The sequence below is a fragment of the Castor canadensis genome, chromosome 13 (assembly GCF_047511655.1).
Source record: "Castor canadensis chromosome 13, mCasCan1.hap1v2, whole genome shotgun sequence".
Lineage (NCBI taxonomy): Eukaryota > Metazoa > Chordata > Mammalia > Rodentia > Castoridae > Castor > Castor canadensis.
The window spans coordinates 1620874-1640954 of NC_133398.1; the positions used below are offsets into that span (position 1 = coordinate 1620874).

The following is a 20081-nucleotide window of genomic DNA, read 5'->3' on the forward strand; positions in this document are numbered from 1 at the left end:
GTTCCCTCAGAGAACACCACAGTGTATACACCTCACACCTCCCAGGCAACCCTTTACCCAAAAGGTGCTAAGCCAAGAGAACAGCTCCCCTAGCACACAGCATGGCAGGCAGCCTTCCTCCCCTGCAAGCAGTGGGCAGCAGGAGATGCAGTTTTGACACCAAGAGCAACATAAGTAACAAAGCACCAAGCTTACGGAAATGAGCAGCAATACTGTTTGCAGTAACTCTGCATTCACGTCCCTACAAGTGAGACCAGTATTTACACCTTAATTTTTATTGCATTTTAAGCAACTCAATGGGTCATATGCCCACGGGTAGAGACCAATCTTATTTAGCAATTTTCCAGCGTTACTGAACTAAAAACCAGGGTAATCAAGTAAGCACCCTCAGCACTTCTTCCTCGGTTTTACCCCATGGCTTTACCCGTTTGTCCATGAGTTGGGCAGTGCATGCCTGTGTCTGGAGGCTGACAGCATAGGGAGCAGTATGGCTGTCAGTTGGACTAGGAGCTGAGCAGCTTTGAGCCACTCCTCCCACAAGTGACTTGTGCCTGTCCAGCTCTACTTAGGCTGAAGGCACAGCAGCAGATCTTGATGGCAAAGGGACCACAGGAGTGGCATGTCAGAGTCTAGAAAAACCCCGTATGCATCCATCACCATGTGCAGGTGGAGTCTGATTCTCTGTGCTTTTAGATGTCAACAAGGCCAGCTACTTCCTGGATGAGACACAGGCTATGGTGAGCTGGGTGTGCACCAAATGCACTGTGGCTCTTCTTGATCCTACTCTTAGGCTACCCCTGGTCACTAGCAGCAGGGCCTGGCTGAACCTGAAGGCACTAACGTGCCAGTGCTGTGGGAAGAGGGTCGTAGGTGAGAAGATGGGCCTGCATCCACCTCCCTTGGGAGGAACCCCTCCTTCTGTCTTGTGTGTGCAGGGGGTGTCATGAGAGCACTGCCTGAGACATCTCAAATACAAGGAAGCCCTGGGCAACAGAGAGAAGTTGGGGAAAACAATGTTCTGGCAGCCCCTTGACAGAATCCTGGCCAACCACGGAGAAGGTGGCATGACATTGCTCCCAAACCTGGCAGTGAGGTGCCAGGACGGCAGCTGAGTGTGACACTAGTGGTCACAGCACTGCTGTCTGTCACCTCCCCCTGCAACTCCAAAGGGTCCAAAGACAAAGCTGGTTCCTCTTCTTCCCAAGCTGCCCAAATGACAAAGTCACCAATCAAGTGGCAGGAGGGGGAGCCCAAAGGTCAGTGCAGAGTGCTCACATGGACCAGGAGAACAACTTCTTGTCGCCAAGGGACTCTTAGTATTAGCTGATCTCTGTTAGCCACCCTGTCTCTGGTTCCCTGGTTTTATTTACACTTGGTGAGCGTCCAAGGCTTCAGAACCATACATGCAATGTCAAAGTGTAACAATGCAGGGCTAGAGGCATGGTTCAAATGACAGAGCACCTGCCTAGTCTTGAGTTCAAGCCCCAGAACCACCAAAAAAAAAAAAATTCTAAAACAATGCTTTACAAAAGAAACAAGGATTTACAGAATCTTGTGGTAAAAATGGAGTTCAGAGTACAGTCAAGAGATAACCTTAGTAATAGTGCACAGAAAGAAGAACGGCCTTAAGGAAAGATACAGACAGGCTCCACTTTCATTCTAGGATCCCCCTAACTAATAAGAACTCGACACAGGAACACACCAATGATGCCCAAGTGGTTGTTACTGCCCATGAACCTGACCACAGCTCCAACCGAAGCCATGTCAGCAACAGAACAGCCCTGGAGCACATGTGGATACAGCACCTCTCGTCCAACATAGGAGCCGTTGCTTTCAAACATGACAGCCATGTATCGGCCACCACGGCTGTCCATGAGGGAAAGGACATCACTGGGCCTTTGGGAGAAAAAAAAAAGAAAAGCTCTCAATGCTTTTGTCCATAATGAGCTGCTGCCAACCCCACCAGTGCCTGCACTTTACACCAATACTTTACAAAATCACATTCACCTTAATGTCTTGCAAATCTGTATGTGTGTGTGTGCCTGGAAACTAAATCAGGGTCTCCCACCTGCTAAGAGTGTGGTCCAAAACTAATCTGCACCCCTGGTACCACAGGCCATCTTTTTAGTGGAGTTACTCACTGAATCGGGTCCAGAGATGGGCAGGATGGGGGACGGGTGCCTTCCGTGTGGTTCTGCAGGAAGTCAATCATCACCTGTCTTACCGTCCGCAGTTCCCTGTCAGGTCCTACAGGAGCAGACCTCGTTCACTGTGCATCTGTTCCCACCAAGTAGCCTGCCCCACCCTAGGACCCAAGGACAGTGTGGTAGGCAGCAGCACCATGCACACTAGTCCTAGCAGATGCATAAAGAGGGCGCAGGGTAAACAGCAGTGGATTCACACAATGGGGGACCACATTGCCATGACAGCCAAGAGTGAGCAGGTTACCAGGACACATGGCACCAGATGAGAGGCCAGGTATGCTGATTCTGTCCACACTGTTAACACAGCAGATCAGCTCTGACGCCAGAGACTGAAGGTGTCTCCCTGGTGACACCCAGCAGGGCCAGTCACGTCCAGGTCTTGGGGTGCTGCTCATTACTAAAAATCTATGAGACATGCATGTGCCATTCATGCGCTTCTCCAAACGTTTCTTCAATTTACCACCACATTTTCCAAGCAAGGAAAAGCACAAAATAAGAAATTCTCACCAAAACTATTAAGATTTGAACTCTTAACAGAAAGGCAACCAGCACAGTGCAGGCGCAAACATGCTGAAGGTGGGGTCGGGAAACACCCACAGGCACTTCACATCCTGGAGCCATTTCCATGCTCACAGGCCTATGAGGTCACCTAAGAGATGAGAACACAATGCTTTTGTCCTTACCTTTAAGAGTTTCTCCAGTTGTGAATTCCTTTGTAAATGCTTTAAAATACTGGAGGAAAAACACACAAGTAAGAAACAGCCTTGGGGAGGGAGAGGTCTGAGCATACACTTACAAGATGACCACCATCTCTACCAGGAGTTTATGGCAAAGTCCTTTAGAAGTTATAGTGACTGAGGACAAACCACACTTCTCCATCCCTGTGGACACCAGTATTCCTGCCAGATGTATAAGCACCAATCAAAATTCCATTATGTGTATTTCTGATCCAACAGGACAAGAGGCAAGACAACTTGACAGGCCAGAATCATAAAAGACAACATTTCCCTCAGTTCTTAATATCAAAGATCCACCTGGATTGGCAGCCATGACAACACAGAATTTATAGGGAAGATGAGTCACTGTCCAGTACCTCTGAAAAGATGAAGAGGATTAGGCTAAATTCAGAACTTTCTTCATCAAAAGGCACATCAAAGCTAGTGGAAGGTCAAGCTGTGAACTGGTTGGAAACATGCCCAATACTCACAAGTGAAAAGAGTATACACAAAGGCTTCTATACATCAGGAAGAAAGTATAAACGGTCCAAGATGAAGATGGACAAATGACACAAGCAGATGTGTCACAACATGGGCATGCCTGCCACTAGTCACCAGGGAAACACAGACACCACCACGGTGTACTTCAGGCTGTGCCTATTCTGTGGGTGGACAGAGCAGCTGTGGGAGAGGCTGGGCCCACTGGGTCTGTGCCCTCATATCCCTGGATCTTCTGGACCAGCCACTTCTTTCTGGGCCCACCAGGGGGAGCCTGTTGCAGGTGTGAGAAGGCTCTCAGTGCTGTTCAAAGTAGCAAAAGCCAGGAAGAGTCTGGGCACCCATCACACAATGTGACTTTACTGGCCACACTCAGAATCATGAATTTTGGTAAAATTATGTTAAGTGAAAGAAAAAAGCTCAGAAGTTTACACACTGCCTAATACAACCTCTGTGTGAAGTGAGAAGCAAAATAAAATAGAAACCTATCTTGGTGTTACAACTAGGACAAGGAAGCAAAAGGGGCAACCCAGGCCTGAGTGGTCAGTGAGGCTGGGCACTGTGCAGCAGTGTGAGGTCGACTGGTGACAGAGTGGCAGACTCCAGTTGATAAACATGGGTGGGGCATGGCCAAGATTCGGGGCTTCAAGAGGTTGGACCACTGGTGAGTTAGGTGTGACCTCCAAAGGCACTGCATGCTTTTGGTGTTTCTGTCAGTATGACGGATTCATGTGCAGGCCTATGGCTGCACATTCCTACACATGCATATACTATGCACTGGGCCTTCAACAGGGTCACAGCCGATATCTCTGCCCCCTAGTGGACGACAGCAAGGTGCTGGGAGGAGGTACAGCAATACCCTGTGACAAGAGACCTGGCAGCACAGCACCCTCTGCACACACACAGACACACAGACACACATACACGGGGGCCGGCCATGCAGGCTGTGGAGGGGGCTATGGGTGTGTGTGGGTATGGGTGTAGGTGTGTGGGTGGGGAGGCTGTGACACCCCCCCCCCCAAACACACACACAGGTTTCTGGGACTTAGGAGGGTGGAACAAAGAGGTAACCTGCTGGGAACATAAATTCCTACTAAAGTTTGAGAAGCCAGACACTGAGGAAAAAGGTAGGACCAGATCATAGAGGTGACTGGCGGCTTACCCTGAAGGTGGGGTAGAAGTGGATGTTGTAAGTACGGCACACTTCCTGGTTCTTTTCTTCTGCACAATCCAGAGCAGCAACTCGGATGGCAGAGGCCCAGTCTGCAACAGTAGTGAGACCTTCAGTGGGGTGACACTGCACCTGAAGCCCAGCACCAAGCCATCCCACTGCAGGAGGCATCCGTGTAGGCAGCAAGAGCATTAAGGAACCAGCCCAAGCGCCAACCTTCATGTTGCCAATGCAGCGCCTTCTGTGCCCAGCTGAGAAAGGGGAATGGCATTTCCCAGCCACAGCTGGACACATCTTCTACCACTGACAACAAAAGCAAACAGATTTTTACCGAACGTGAAAATTGCTCAACAGCTTATCTTGCTGCAGTCTCCTAATTAAAGGAGTCCCTGATGATGGAAATGCACGGAACAGAGCAGCTGTCAGCAGACAATGACTGGTCCCTCACCAGGGACACCAAGTGGCATTTGCAGATTAATCAAATGGGAGACTGGTGAACTAGGATATCCCCATGTGCACACTTGAGTGGAGTAGATGCAGCAGTGCCAGACTGAAGTCTTTCAAGTCAGGACAGTGATGGCAGCAACACTCCAGAAGTAGTTGTTTTTTTTTTTTTTTTTTTTTTTCATTTTTCTTTTATTATTCATATGTGCATACTCCAGAAGTAGTTGTAATGCAACATGTGCCTGGAGATATTTCTGCCATGTTGGCAACAGAAAAGGAGTAGCTTAACTACTTTTTCCTACCTTTGAAGTTTTTATTATGGACAATTTCAAATATATAAATAAAACACATAAAAATGTAACAATCTCCACCTGTCCCTTATCTATCTCAGATCAATTACCAGTCACACAAATCTTGTTTCAGAACTATCTGGAAACAGATAAATACCCTTATGCACCTCTAAAATGCAAGGACTCTTTCCCAACACAACACACGGCCACTATCACAGCAGATCACACACTCCTTGAGGCCATTCAACACCCAGCCAGGCTGTTTCCCAGGAAGGCTGGCTGTGGCTGGGCTGCACACCTTGTGCACACATGCTGAAGAGCGCACACTTCTCCTGCACCTTTCCACTGGCTGCATCCTGACCCTGGATCTGTAAATTGGTGTGGGGTTTGACCCAGGTGCCCACAGGTGCCCTGGGGAACAGAATGGCTACTGCAGTGACCATGTGCTGCCTCCCACTGGAATCCACTTGATTTCTGGAGCCCTCAGCTACTCAGGCACATGCTACTGATGACACTCTTCATGGCCTGTGTTGTGGCCCGCTCCCACTGGCCCACTGGCAATCGAGCTAAAAGTCACATGAAAGAGTTTTCTTTGAGGACCAATCATGCTCTAAAACTTTGGAGGCTGTATGCAATACACAGGCCTGCAGCAGGGGACCAACACCAACATTGGCAGGTGTCACAATTCAGCGACTGCCATTCGTCCACTTAAAATTGTATTTTAATGCTTGCTTACAGTACGGACCTTTCACCTTTCCCCTCTTTAAAAGTAAACAACATCCAGGTGCCTGTGGCTCAATCCTGTAATCCTAGCTACTGTGCAGATTGAGACTGGGGGAGAGCAGAACTTGAAGTTAGAGGCCAGCCCAGGCAATTAACTCTGGAAATGCTTTCTCTAAAATAACCATAGCAAAATGGACTAGAGGCAGAGCACCTGCTTTGTAAGCTTGAAGCCCTGAGTTCAAACTCCAGTCCCACCAAATAAATAAATAAATAAGTAAACAACAAAGACACATGTTTCACAGTGACCAAACACTGTTCCCTCTTATGTCAGCTAAGTGAAGGAAACCTGTGTGCCAAGGTCATTTTCCAATGCATGGGAAAAAAAAAATCACAGTGACCCCCCCAAATCACAGGCCCCATCTTCCCAAAGTCTCAAATTACGCAGAACTAGGGAAGAACAGTTAATACTCTCATCCAATTAGTGGCAGATGGCAGAAAATGCTGAAACAGAACACGTCTCAAGACATGTGACAGCAGTTCGGGCACACCGAGGCTCACCACTGCTCTACAGGTAGACCCTTTCCCACGCCTGCATTTCCGCTCGTGGCCCCTACATCTGACCCAGCACCTCATTCCTGCCACCCTGGCACAGCTCACAGTCCCACATGGCTCATTCCATGACACTCTCTCATTCTACATTTAAAAAAAAACTCCCTTCTACCCAGAAAAAGTGTAAGAAAATGAAAACCTCCGAGAGCCAAAATACACAAGCAACAGAACTGCAGCCTATGAAATAATCATACTAACTGGAAACAGAAACAACAACAAAAAATCAGACAGGAGAAACATCCTGGGGGCTACTGAGGCATGCTTTTCATGGTGGGATTTGGCCCTGTTTCCATTTTCACATTTTCCTTATGCATTCTCATTCATTACCATAAAAAACAAACATGGAGCTGGGCTGTGCTCAGTGGTACAGTGGGTGCCTAGCACACGTGAGGCTGGGCTCATCCTTTGTGCCGTGTGGCCCTGAGCCTTTGCTTTGTGTTTCTTGTCGCTTCTTCCTGGAGCCCACAAGAAGAACATGTACCAGCAAAATGGCATTCCCGAATGCTGTGCAAGAACGCAATGTCAGATAAAATATGAACCAGGGCCAGGAGGTAATGGTTTTTCTTTTTCTTTTTTTGAGTCAGGGTCTTGCTGTGCAGTTCAGGCTGAGCTGGAATTTGTGATCCCTTGCCTCTCAAGTGCTGGATTAGAGGACATGGGCCACTATACCTGGCCAATAGCTCTTCAAATAACCCAATGAATCTACCCAGTGCTGGAGATTGTGGACAAAGCAGCCTCAAGTGTGGCCAGCCCTGCCTTAAACAACCCATGACATATGGAAGGTGAAATCCCAGACAATGGACTCTCTCTCCAACACCTGTACCCTAGCCTTGACACTGCTCCCTAAATTCCTGTGCCCCTACCCCATCCACCCTACTCACTGTAGGGCACTGTCCAAAAATATGTGAGCCACCTCTGCAGCCCTGTGGTCTGCTCAGCACATAATACTTCAAAAACATTTTGATTCACATTGTCCCACTCCAGTGTCCTGTTGAGTCCTGTGATGCGAATTGTCACAGCTCCTACTTTGCAGATAGGAACAAAAACTCCTCTAAGTCCCATAAGACCAGGGGGTGGGGGGGAGCCTCAGACCCAGCTCTCCCAGCAAAGAGGAGGTGTGGTTCTGGGCCTGTCCCACCCTGGACTTTCCACTGGCAAGGAAAGTGGCAGCCTTATTTCCCAGTCTCCACTGGCTGTGCTAAGGGTAACCAACATGTTCAGAGTGCTGTGTTTCCAGCTGCTCTCAGTACAGAGAGGCCCAGTGCTGACAAGTGCCCCATCCTGGTGGGGTGCAGGAAGATTCCTGGCCTGCTAAGGGGACTCAGTCAGACATAGTAGATGTGCTCCCACTAACAAGTGGGTGTGTCCCCGGGGAGCAGGCAGCAGCAAGAAGAGATTGCTTCCATAGTTCTGGGAGTAAGGTCAGACACCATTACAACCACCCTTCCGTGGTCACAGAGTAAGCCCTTCCAATCTCTCATCCGGCTACACGCTTAGTCCCTGGCCCCTCTGTCTGCATCCCCACTATGCTCCCTTGCTGGGCTCATTTCCATTACCTACTAGGTCCCCAAGGGGATGCTACTCACCCTCCTTTGGCTCAGTCCCCATCCCAATGCCCAGCCCTGTCCCTGCACCACAGACCTAAGGCTCAGCGAATGCTCTATGCGTCAAGACGCCATGCTGGAGCCAGACTGTCCAGCTTTGCATCCTGCTCAGCTGTTTAGGGAATTTTGAGAAGCTCTTTGTGTTTCAGCTACTTCTCTGTAAAATGGAGACTCCACATAAGATCTACCACCATGGAGTCGAGAGGATGGGGTGGGTAAGAGCCATGTGCCTACGTGCAGGAACACCTGTGTCTACCACCACAGATGTGATGCTCACCGCAGCCCAGTGCCGGCCAGGCCAGGTGCCAGGAAACAAGGGTACACAGAGCCCTCGTGGCCAGCCATGCAGGGCCAGAAACAGCACACTCATACAAACAAAAGTCAAACAGACTGGCAAGTGCTATGCCAGGAATGGTAACAGCCAGTGACAGCTGACCAGTCCCAAAGTCAGGAGGGGAGGTGGCCAGGTGAGTACTACAGAGGTGGTAGGTCGGACTTGTTCACACCAGGTTGAGGTCAGTCCACAAGAGGATGCAGATCTTAGCATGGACTTGGTTCTTTGTTCCAAATGTCATGGGCAACCACTTATACGCACAGAACTCACAGGCTCTGTGACATTCAAGCACATGCAGGCAAGAACTCTGACAAATAGCATGTCATGTTGGCCAGAGTGAGAGCTGCAGGCTGGTTGCTACTCATTCTCGGAACAGAGTCACTCAGATGACAGGCACACTATGGCGCCCAACAGTGAGCAAGGTTGAGACCGCTACTCATGTCTGGTGCCACAGGTTCCAGGCAAAGAGAACAGTCCTCCCTAAGCAGGCACATGTGGATCATTCCTAACATCTGTGTTTTAACCAATAATGCCTCTGCCTTTGGAGACTTGAAGGAACGGGGCTGCTGAGAGCAGTTTCTACTGTCGTTATCAGGTTCTACCTGACCACTGGCTGAGCAGCAACCTTCCTCTCCATTCCCTGGCATGGGCGTCAGGGCCAGGCTGGGCCATCATGATGCTAACTCCTCTCTCTGGCCTAGGCCTCCCCCAGTCCTGTCCATGTCACTTGGCTGTCCTGGCACCCCTCCCAATCCTCTTCCTGTGCCCCTGTGCCCCATCTGCATACCCTGACAACCAGGGAGACTGCCCTCCTTGGCAGGGTTTTAGGAAAGAGTGACAGGCTACCACTGCCCTAGGCCTGTGTTGCCCATGGAAAGGAGAGGGGTGAGTGACTCCTGCCCCAGGAAATTCATGACTTGGGAAAATTGGAGACAGGCACAAACTCTGTTCAACAGCTTTCCACTTTCTCCCCTTATTAGGTAAGATACCTTAGTAAGTAGCCAACAGGTGGAACCTGCCCTCTGAAATATGTATAGGTGCAACTGCTACCTTAAAAACAAAAGAACCTTGGTTGTCCCCAAATTTCTAACCAGCATGATGCTCTCACCATAGTATTACAAAGAGCCAAAGCTGTAGTCAGCTGACCAGAAGCATCTGCCTGCAGTGAGCAGGTTGCAGGGTGTGAGGAACTCATGCCAGACATCTTTTAATCTCATAACATACGGGATAAAGTTACTAATGAGAGGACGCCTTACTCTGAATTCATTTTATGCCGATGTGAAAGTATAATTTTCAAAGAGCTAAAAGTACGACTCTCTCCAATGCAAAGAGAACCCTGTCAGTGATGTTCTTTGGTGGATTCCCGGCAGAGCTGTCCGAGGAGGCTGGGTGGAGAACACTAGAGAGTCAAGTTATATGGCCCACCAGGGACAGCTCATGGCTAGGAGACAAAGCAGTCTCATACCCCACAGGCTGAGGCAACCAACACCCTTTCCTCCTGGACAGAGGCTGCTTGCATCTCTCGGTAAGGTTGCGAGTTCACGTGTAAGCTCAGCCTTGGCCCATAATTAGTGAATAACAGAGTAAAATGCAGGATGTCCTCAGATGACCATCCCTGTGAAATGATGCACCAGTGTGCCACGGAAAGGATACAAGACACCCCACTTTGGGTCTTCCTTCCAAATGAGTTGTAACTCATATTTCCTTAATAGCAAGGTGCAGAAGGAAACCAACCAGAAGGGGAAGCCTGGCCAGGGCACCCAGGACCAAACACAAAGGGGCCACTTAAATTGCAGTATTAGTGTCATTCCCCATCCTCATCTTTGGTAAGTTTTGGCCCAAATCTATCTGTATAGCTGAATGTAGTGATACACACCTGTAATCCCAGCACTCAGGGGACTAAGGCAGTAAGATCCAGAGTTCAAGGCAAACCTGGGCTACATACTGAGTCTCTGTCTCTAATTAAATAAGTCTATACAATCTAAAGACATAATTCTGCCCTGAGGGTACTCTTGCCTGTTCTGTTCACTGGGAACCTCGGAGCCAATTCCAAAGCCTCTGTGCTGACCTTAGAGGCGTATGTGACTCCCTTCCTCTTCCTAAACCCACTGGCTGCCCCTGCCATGGTGGGAGATGCTGATCCTGCTGACCTCTACCCGGGAGTATGGAGAGCCACCCCTCCTCTGTCATGATTATTCCCCCCTGGCTTCTGGAGACAATGGCCACAAACTTTTAATATAAAAATTAGATCTTTCTACATAAAATTGTTTTGTGTCTTCTTGTCATTCACAAAAAAGACACTGCGTACCAGGCCACAAGCCCCAACCCATTGGAAACCTCCCTATCTGCCACCCATGAGCATAGGGGCTCCTTCAAAGTCCTCTGAGCCTGCTGTCCTGCCTCACTCAGGTCTTTGCACCTGCCATGGCCCTTTACCTGGCAGCACACTGGTAAGTACTGGACCCTGCCCATCAATCCAACTTCTTTCCAATCAGCCAGTTTACTTCTGCTATTACCTTCTCATTTTATTTGTGTCTCTCCTCATTGTCTACTCTGCCCTCTAAAGGACAGGGACCGGTTTTTTGTTCACTGCTGCCCCGCATGTCCACTACAAAGCTGGGGCAGGAGACCATGAGTACACGTTCAAATAGATACATGAATTAACGCAGAGCCCACATGGCTGCATGCAAACACAAACACGCTCTCTTGCAGAGAAGAAAGTCCAGTTCCACCAGTGTGCAAGCCCGCCTGTCCTGTTTGAGATTCCTGTGAATCAACAAGTCACCTGCAGAGCCACACTCAGGATAAAATGCCTCCCACTACAACAGGGGGGTGTCCCAGTGAAGGGGCATGTTGGCATCTCATAAAGTCTTTGTCTCTCTGAAAACCAGCCTGGGCACAAACAACCCAGCAGGTGGGAAGGCTGTAGCAGACGGGAGAATGTCGGTTACACAGACCACAGGCACTGAAGAAGCCAGCCCAGCAGTCACTGTGAGGCCCTGGCAGATGGACTGCATTCACAGCACACAAAAGATATACCGCCTGTTTTACCAAACAAAATGCAGAACACTGAAAAGGGTTAGCTTCAGGGTATGGGCCTCATTCAACAGTTCCTTCTTCTGCCTTTCCCACCTGTCTAGGTCACCACACAAAGAAGGTTGCTCTGAAACTGAATTCAAATTGCCTACTTTTACTGGCCTGGGGACATCCCCCTAAACACTGGGGCTAACGGGTGCCAGGTGGGAGGCGCAGAGGCTATCCCTCCCAGGCAGTCCAGCTGGGCTCCCAAAGGGAGCCAAACCACCTGCAACTTCTCACTTCCACTCAGGAACTTGGCTGCTTTAGTACTACAGGTTTAGAAATATTTGGGAAAAATTAAGTTCCAAATACAGTAGCCTAAAAGTTATTTCAGATTTACTGGCCAAGTAATTCTATTCCTGAAAGTGATGAGATTAAATTTCATTACCTGTCATGTTCTAATGAACAAGTCTATAAAAGTCCCATTTTGGTTAAGCATCAATTAGTTCTAGAAAATGACTACAGTAAAGATTAACTAACCTGGATTTAAAGTCAACGGCAGGGCCATGTTTGAGGTACTGAGCTCCATTCTGGCTCTTCCCCCTCACAAAGAGTCAGGACAGTGGGTACTGCGATCCCACATTCCAGACCCCGAGAACCTTCTCTCTGGGTGCAGGACCCCTCCTGGCAGAGCAACAGTCTTACTGGATGAGCTGCAAGTGGCCTATACAGGTCTAGTAAAAATGAAACCCATGAGTCCACCAGCACAGCCAGTCTCCCAGGGCTGATGTGGGAACCCAGGTGCTCTATTCCAGCCTTGGGAGGGGGGCCTACGTCTCCATCCTCATTATTTGGTTCAGTTCAGTTTTGTTAAACCAAAACAGGATATGGCTGTCAGTACTCAAGGGTGACATTAACAAAAATATCAACTAAATGTTGAAGCATCACACAGGAGAGTCAATAAAGGAAGCACTGTAGAGGTGACTGGGTCCCCACCCAAGTCAGATGTCTATGGCCTGGCCACTCCACCCATGGTATCTAAGCTGTACACGGTGGATAACAGTCCTCTGGACAGTCTGGAAGGCCATGTGAAACATCCTCACATGGCTACTTGAACAAAGTGAGCAGACTCAGTCTCAGACATGCTGCTACCTCAGGAAGACCACTCTATGGAAGCCTGGCTGGCACCTTGTCCTGGGTAACTGTTAAGTGGTCACATGGCTGTGACAGCAGGGCTGTGCTTAGCACTTTCTGGGCCCAAGGTGAGAGGATGCCTCCACCACCTGGCTCTATCTTTCTCTCCACCCCTTCCTGCTTCCTCCAGAGTACAAGTGAGCATCCAGCAGCCTCCAGGCCCTGGGTTCTGCCTCAGCCCCACTGCACCTCAGGCCTCCTGGGTTCTGCTCTACTTTCTTCCAGCAAGCAGAAAAGCCCTGTAGGAACACCAAATGGTCTAATTCATCTCCAAGAAGCTTCTGTCCTAACCAAATGGACAAGAAAACCAAATGTATTAGGTGGAAAAGAGGTGGTGTTGAGGGGTAGCGAGGCAGGCAGGGCAGGCCATGGCCATGAAGGCAGACACAGAGCACTCTGTCCTTCACCCACAACAGGTCTCATGTTCCCCTCTGAGTCCCTCATTGAGAATGCTAGGACCAATGACAGAAGACCTGCCCTGCTTTCCCAGTGTTCTACTCTCCCAAGAGGAGCAAAGGAGAGAAGAAGTGTGAGGTCACAGAGAAACAAAGGACACATGCTCACCTTCAGAAGCCATGCCCACCTTCTCAGGTCTCAGCAGAGACCTTTCAGCACTGAGCAATCAAGGGCGGGCATCCACTTCCATCACAGATTGAGTGACCGTGACAGCCCAAGCTAAATGATTTTCAGCAACACACCTTGCTTTGTTTTGCAAGGGACTGAGAAGTGACAGGCCTACGCCAGATTCACATAAATGCTAGAACAGCCTTTGGCTTCACCAAGCAGTCAATCTTTTGTTTATCAAGCCGCTCTCTTAAGGAAAAACAATTCTTTCCCAAAACTTGAAGTCTGTGAAGAGCTAGAGAAAGGTCACACTAAGTCTTTGAGATGGTGGAAGTGGTCTAAGCTGTAAGCTGAGGGCTGGGGGTCCCACCCTCTGAAGATCACCCCTTTCCTTTCTGCTTACTGTAACAAAGAGATGATAGGAGGGGTGGGCAGGTACAGACCCTCTTCTAGCTCAGGCTCCCCATCCATGACAACCTCCTACCAGAGAGCAGAGACCACAGTGGTATAGAGATGGGAAGAGGGTAGGGGAGAAGGTGTTGTCTGGGGAAGTAGCACCTGGCAGGGTCAATGCAAGGTCTGCAGGCCTTAAGGGGACTGGCTGGATGACCAATTCACAGGTGGCCAATCATGCCACACAGACTGACACCAGACTGACCACCGTGACACCTACAGGGACGTGGTACTCAGCAGAAGCAGGAAGTGTGGCACTTTTCCACATCTGTAGGGAGTTGTGTGCAAGGAACCCCATGAAGGGTCCTGAGGGCAATCCATCTCCTAGGAGGCAAAGGCTCCCATGTGTGAACAACATCACGTGGGAAAGTGCACATGGCATGCCTCTAATCACCTCTGGCCACAAGCCCTTTCTTACAGGTGTCTTACCACATTAGCGTCCCTTAGATCAGTGATCCTCCAACTTTGGGGTATGTGCTAACAGGACACTGGGCCCTACCCAGCAGGCCTGGGCTGTAGCTGACAACATACGTACATTTCTAGAAAATCCCCAAGTGACTCTGCTTTGGGAACCACAGCCCTAAAACAAGCTCTGGGGCCGAGTGGGACAGTCCCCTCGGTCTATGCCCCAACTAAGGTAACCTTGCCACTAGTCTGGCTCTATAGGCGCCTTTTCTTCAGCACCCCATGGTCTCCTCCCTCCTTATCAGGCTCCTGACAGGTCAGGTCAGGTCAGGTCAGAGCCATCTCTTGAGATTCAGAACCATCGGCTTGTCTTGACTTGGCAGTCAGCCAGCCCTTTTAAAGCAAGCTCACTTAGTTAAGTAAATCATAGCATTAGGTATGGGTTTTACTGTCTCACTTTCAAAAGTAACCTCCTCCCAACTTCCAGGGACAATTTTCAGGGTTTTCCTACACACTGGTTAGTACACACCAGTTTGCCATATTTGAATCTGGTTATGAATTTTACATTTTAGATACTAAAAGGAAATGAAAAACCCAATACAAACTACAAAGGCCTTGTCAGGGTTACTACAGTTTCATTTTCACATTCATGTTTGTGCTACTGAGCAACAGCAAGAACAGAAGTCTTCTGTTCATTGAATTTTTTGTTCTAAAAGCAAAATCTTAAAAAAAGAAAAAAAAAGAAAGAAAGAAAAGAAAACCCACTATGAATTTTCTGTCCCTCCAAGTCTCTGGTCGCAGTTCTGCCCTGCATTCATCAGGCACTTAAGAAAATCTGAGATCTAAAAGGACAAACCTATCAGAATCAATATGGGTCTGTAATCCCAGCATCAAGAGGCTAAAACAGGAAGACTGAAAGTCCAAGGCCAGCCTGGACTACAGCCTCAAAAATAAATAAATAATAAATAAATATCAAAATGTCCCCTCCCCACTGAGACGAGAATATATTTTTAAAAGAGTCATCTACAATTGCATATCTGGGGAGGAAAAAGCTTCTTTGTACACGTTTGAGTGAGAGACAAATACAACAGCATTCAGCATAAGACCTAAAACCCAAGACCACCAAAGGTGCGGGAAGGAAGAGTAGCAATTTGTTACAGTTCTTACCCAGAGAGACCTGTAATTAGAGGTTAGCTCAACAGTCGCAAGCCCACCCTGCTGAACCTCAGCCATGCTGGGAAAGGTGATCCCTGCACAACCATTTAACTCCCATTTTACAGGAGCTGCAAATGCTCGGTCCCGCTGTAACTGCCGGCTGTTCATCAGGTGAGTAACTTAGAGATACTGAGTACAACAATTCGTAGGACTAAGAAATTGCTAACCAACAAAAGTGTGGAAAGGATACCAGGATCTTGGTGAAGAGTCGGTCTGTGAACAAGCAATCTTCCAACGACATGCTTTGTAGGTCTTCTTTTGCCTCCACAGATCAGTCTACTTGGGTTCAAAAGTTGTGAGCGCACTGATCTCTACGATCTGGTCAGCTATCCCAACCAGGAAGAGGATGAAGACTGAAAGGGAAGGAGGCGGCTAGGGTTTAGATAGGAATGGGGGAATCCTCAAAGAACGGAGATGCTAAGTTCTGAAGTGGAATTATTTAGCGATGAGGTAGGTCAGTGCGCGTCTCTTAATAGCTGACCAAATGGGTCAGGAAACTAGAGGTGGGTAATGAAGCTCTTGGGGGCTCAAAGAGGTGTTCTGAGAGCGGGGAGCCATCTGCAGAGCTGCCGGTCCCCCTCTGTGGCGGGAAGGACCGGAAAGGGCTCCCTCATTTCGACCAGCTAGCCGGGACGGCCCGGGGACTACCGGAGTCCGTGCGGGCAGCTGGCGCGGCTCGCTCACCGGCAAGGGCCGGGGCAGGGCTGGCCTGTGGCGGGGGGAAGGGACGCGGGCCCGGCGCGCAGGTCCCTCACCTCGCACGTCCTCAGCCAGCGCCCGCCAGGTGGGCGCATAGCCGATGCAGTGGCCGCACCACGAGGAGTAGAACTGCACGAGCCACGCGGCCGAGCTATTGGCCGTGGCCCCGCGCACGCTGCCGCTGTCCAGCATCCACACGGCGTCCTCGCCCGCGTGGTACAGCCGCGCGGCGCCGCCCGCCCCCGGCCCCGCCAGCGCCGCAGCCAGCAGCACCAGCAGCCGAGCGGCCCGAGGCGGGGGCGGGCGTCGCGCTCGGGTTCCCGGGCTGCGCGCAGCCACCCCGGCCGCCGCCATGTTGGGAGTGCCGCCGGCGCGCCGACCTTTCACCTTGGCAACCGCCGTCACGTGGCCGCGCGCGCCGGCCCCGCCCCCATGCGCTTGGTCCCGCCCACGTGCGCTCGGCCCCGCCTCCGTGCGCTCGCCCCGCCCTAATGACTTTGGCCCCGCCCACGCGCGCGGGACTCCGTCCCGGACCAGGTTTGCCAGATTCAGCAAGTGAAAACGGACGAGGCTGGGCTAGATGTGAGTTTCAGATGCATAGCGAGTCAGGGTTTGGGTTTGTTTTATTTTATTAAATCTGAAATGCAAATTTAACAGGACATAATTAGACTTAGAAATGATTTGCCATTTACCTGAAATCCGTGTAACCTGCCTGGGGCTCAGAGGGTCCACGGTGCCAACCTTAGCTTTTTAACTCTTAGCGAATGTAGCAGCCCCTCTCTGCAAAGTCACCTACTAAATTTTAGGACGGAGTTCGGCTGCAAGGTTGATTCTTTCTCCGCAAACCTAGGAAATAAAATCTCACATGGCCTTTGTGTGTGTGTGTGTGTGTGTGTGTGTGCATAATTGGGCACGAGACCTGGCTTTTTTTCCCCTCTATTCTTAAGTTTTAGGTTCTCCAAATTATGACTAAAACCTAAAGGAAAGGACTCAGATGAGAGCTGATCTTGGTCTGCGAAGACCATCCATTGGTCCAAGTTCTCCTCTGCCTTGGCTCATAATGGTGGTTGACTTTTACCTAAGTGAATAAAATACATTTTTCAGATGCAGTCATCTATTTATTCTTTATATTTCTATGGCCCTGTATAAGTTTTGTTTGAGAAAAGGGTCTCACTGATAGCCAAGGTTAGGAAACCCTACAGAAGATGATCCAGACCAGGAACCCCAGTGCGTCTTCCTCTTCATTCTGTTTGCTTATTCCTGCCTTCCTATGCTAACATTTCTATTCTGCACCAAATGCTGGAGACAAAGCAAGGACAAAACTATGCCCTGGTGCCCCTGAGTGTGCAGACCCAAAATAGGACCTAAAAGCCATGCAGAGCGGGGGAGTGGTGGTAAGGGCTGTCGTGCATGGGAAGACAGGGAGGCCTGTCTGAGAAGGTGACTGCGTGAAGAAGGAGTGGAGAGAGGTGACAAGTGGTCCAAGCAGTGTATGCAAAGGCCCCGAGGTGGACGGGTGCTGGCACATTGAAAGGACAGTGAGAAAGCCAAGGTCAGAGCAGAAGAGAGGTAAGTATCCACAATTACATCATGCAGAGGGGCAATGCCTGCCTCCAGTGACTGGACCTGCAGTCACAGATGGTACCCTTGCTCTAGTGGAGCTGGAATTCAGACCCAGGCAGCCGCAGTCCATGGGTTGGCTCTTAGCATCATCAAATATCAACAACCTGGAACTACACAGCCTTGGGGAAAAGCTCCCTGCAGGTGAGCAGCAGGCATGGCCTACTCCCAGTTGTGTTCTTGGAGCAAAGGGAGACACTGGCTGGGGAACAAGGCAGAGAAGCGGTTTGATGTTTCATCATGGCCATAGGGTGAGCAGATAAGAGACCATGGGGTCTGATACGGAAACTGCAGGCTTTTCTCAAGTCCCAGAAGCTGCCTGGGGAACAGGCACAGACCCCGTCCCCATATGTAGAGGGGCTGCCTTCCTGCCTGATTTGGGGCGGGGAGGGGAGGGAATGAACTGGACAGGGCTGTCCTGGGGCAGGAGCGCCTGAGCCACAGAGCTCAATTCCAACCTGAAGGCAGTGGGGCACAGTGCAAGTGGGACGGGGGGCACCGTGCGGGAGGCACAGTCAGGATGGAGGCTGCTGTGGTTCCCGGCATGTGCACCCGTCACCCTTCCTGAATGGCCCTGGTGGCCTTCGTGTGTTTTGTGAGAGTGACCGTTATGGCCTCGCAGGGTGGGAACTCAAGGGCATCATGAAGTCTGTGTGATGATTTGGGATGCGGAAGCCGGAGGCACCCTCGTGGACGTTTTGTGCAGGAGGGACATGGTTAGCATGGTTAGCTGAAAGAGACAGATCACAGGAAAATTAAATGTGGGGTTTAACTGAGAAATAACCATTTTCTATGAAAGATAATGACGTCTCCTGAGGCTGGTGTCAAGATTTATTGACCTAAGCAGTTATCAAGGAGCAGAACGAGTGCGGGCACAGCCCGAGACCTTGGAGGGGGGGATCCGGCATTGAAGCTTTGCCTGGGTCAATACATCTGAATGCCATAGCTCTCAGCTCGTGCACGGTGTTGGGGACATGAAAAGTGTCTAGTGCCTTCGGTAGATATACTTTTGCTCTGCCCACCAGAGTCATTTCATAGCCCCACCCCCCTCCAGCTCTGTCTGTCATCTGAAGACATGGCCTGGATTTTTATTAGATCCCCACAGCCAGCCTCCCTCAAGAGTGCTGTGCCAAGGCCAAAAAATGACTCTAGTGCCATGATGAACCTGCTTGGCCCCAGGGAAGGTTCCACTGTGGTACAGCCTCAGTGTCTGCTGAACCATCAGCACCAACCCCACGCAGCAAGACAAGTACTGTGGAATTTGAGGCAAATCTGCAGGTTTTCCATGTGGGAGATTTATTACCATGCCAAATGTGTGTGTGTAAAATACATAATTCCTTTCGCATGGCCTCATAAATCCAAAAGGGTCAGCAATAAATAGAAAAAAGTAAAAAATTACAGACTAATTCGTTCAGAATACTAGAAGGGAATCAATAGGAAAGCTGTACCTCAAAAGTGTTTTGAAATCATGTACACAGAGAAGGAATGCACTCCCCACTCCCATCAGAGCTAAACCTCTTCTGCACCCTTGAGTGAGCTCTGTGTAAAACTAGGCAAGTGGTCTGAGCTGGCACTTCCCCAAGGAGTCAGTGCTGCCACGAAGGTCAGCCTGCTGAGTGCCCACTTGGCATTAAGAGGCTGCACCTGAGGCCAGGCCAGCAGTGACCCCTCTAGGGGCTGTGTGGGGAGGGGCTCCTGCTCATAGCAAGGACCCAAGTTATTCTGAGGAGCCTGGGATCCCTCACCAGAGCAATGGGGCATGGAAATACAGGTAGTTCCATGTCCCGTGACCTGGCACCTTACGATTTTGCCAGCCCAGTTTTAGAGATGTCTCCCACTCAAACTATGTGGGCATGAAAGTCTGTGCAGATAGAAGAGGGGCCAAAAGCATAGTTAGATGAAGGAGCATCTGATTTATAGCTGGGAAGTCTGAGCCCTGGGAGGGAGAAGCTGAGCCTGGAGGGATCAATGCTGGACTCAAACATCCCTGAAGCCCCATGATGCTCGTTCATCCGAACTCTCCACCAAAGTGGGGCACAATTTTATTAATATGTTAAAAATCACTAATGTGTACGTTTTTTAAAAAGTAAGTTTCACAGTATACAAGTTATGTCTTAGTAAAAAGTTAAGAACTGAAGTGTAGCTTGGTGTAGAGCAATCCCTAGTGTGCACACGACCCTGGCTTTGATCCCTAGCACCGCAAAGAAAATAAAAAAATTTAAAAGATGTTATTAAAAATGTACCACCATCCATGGACACTTTGGAAAATACAGAAGTACAAAAAGAAGAGGAGAGCCATTTGCTGAAGGCAAGCCCTTTA

The 20081-nt window shown here is 49.7% G+C and overlaps 1 protein-coding gene across 1 annotated transcript in view; it reads right to left on the reverse strand.

Annotated features, from left to right (window-relative positions):
- Qsox2 (quiescin sulfhydryl oxidase 2) overlaps window positions 1-16534 on the reverse strand; it is a 31695-nt gene extending 15161 nt beyond the window's left edge. Inside the window, exons 1-5 of the mRNA XM_020183533.2 lie at window positions 16198-16534; window positions 4581-4681; window positions 2888-2936; window positions 2142-2247; window positions 1806-1896 (exon numbers count right to left, since the gene is read on the reverse strand). Of these exons, the coding sequence (XP_020039122.2) occupies window positions 1806-1896; window positions 2142-2247; window positions 2888-2936; window positions 4581-4681; window positions 16198-16495 (645 nt within the window). The 5' untranslated portion in view covers window positions 16496-16534. The remainder of the gene's footprint in view (window positions 1-1805; window positions 1897-2141; window positions 2248-2887; window positions 2937-4580; window positions 4682-16197) is intronic.
- Window positions 16535-20081: the final 3547 nt, after the last annotated feature.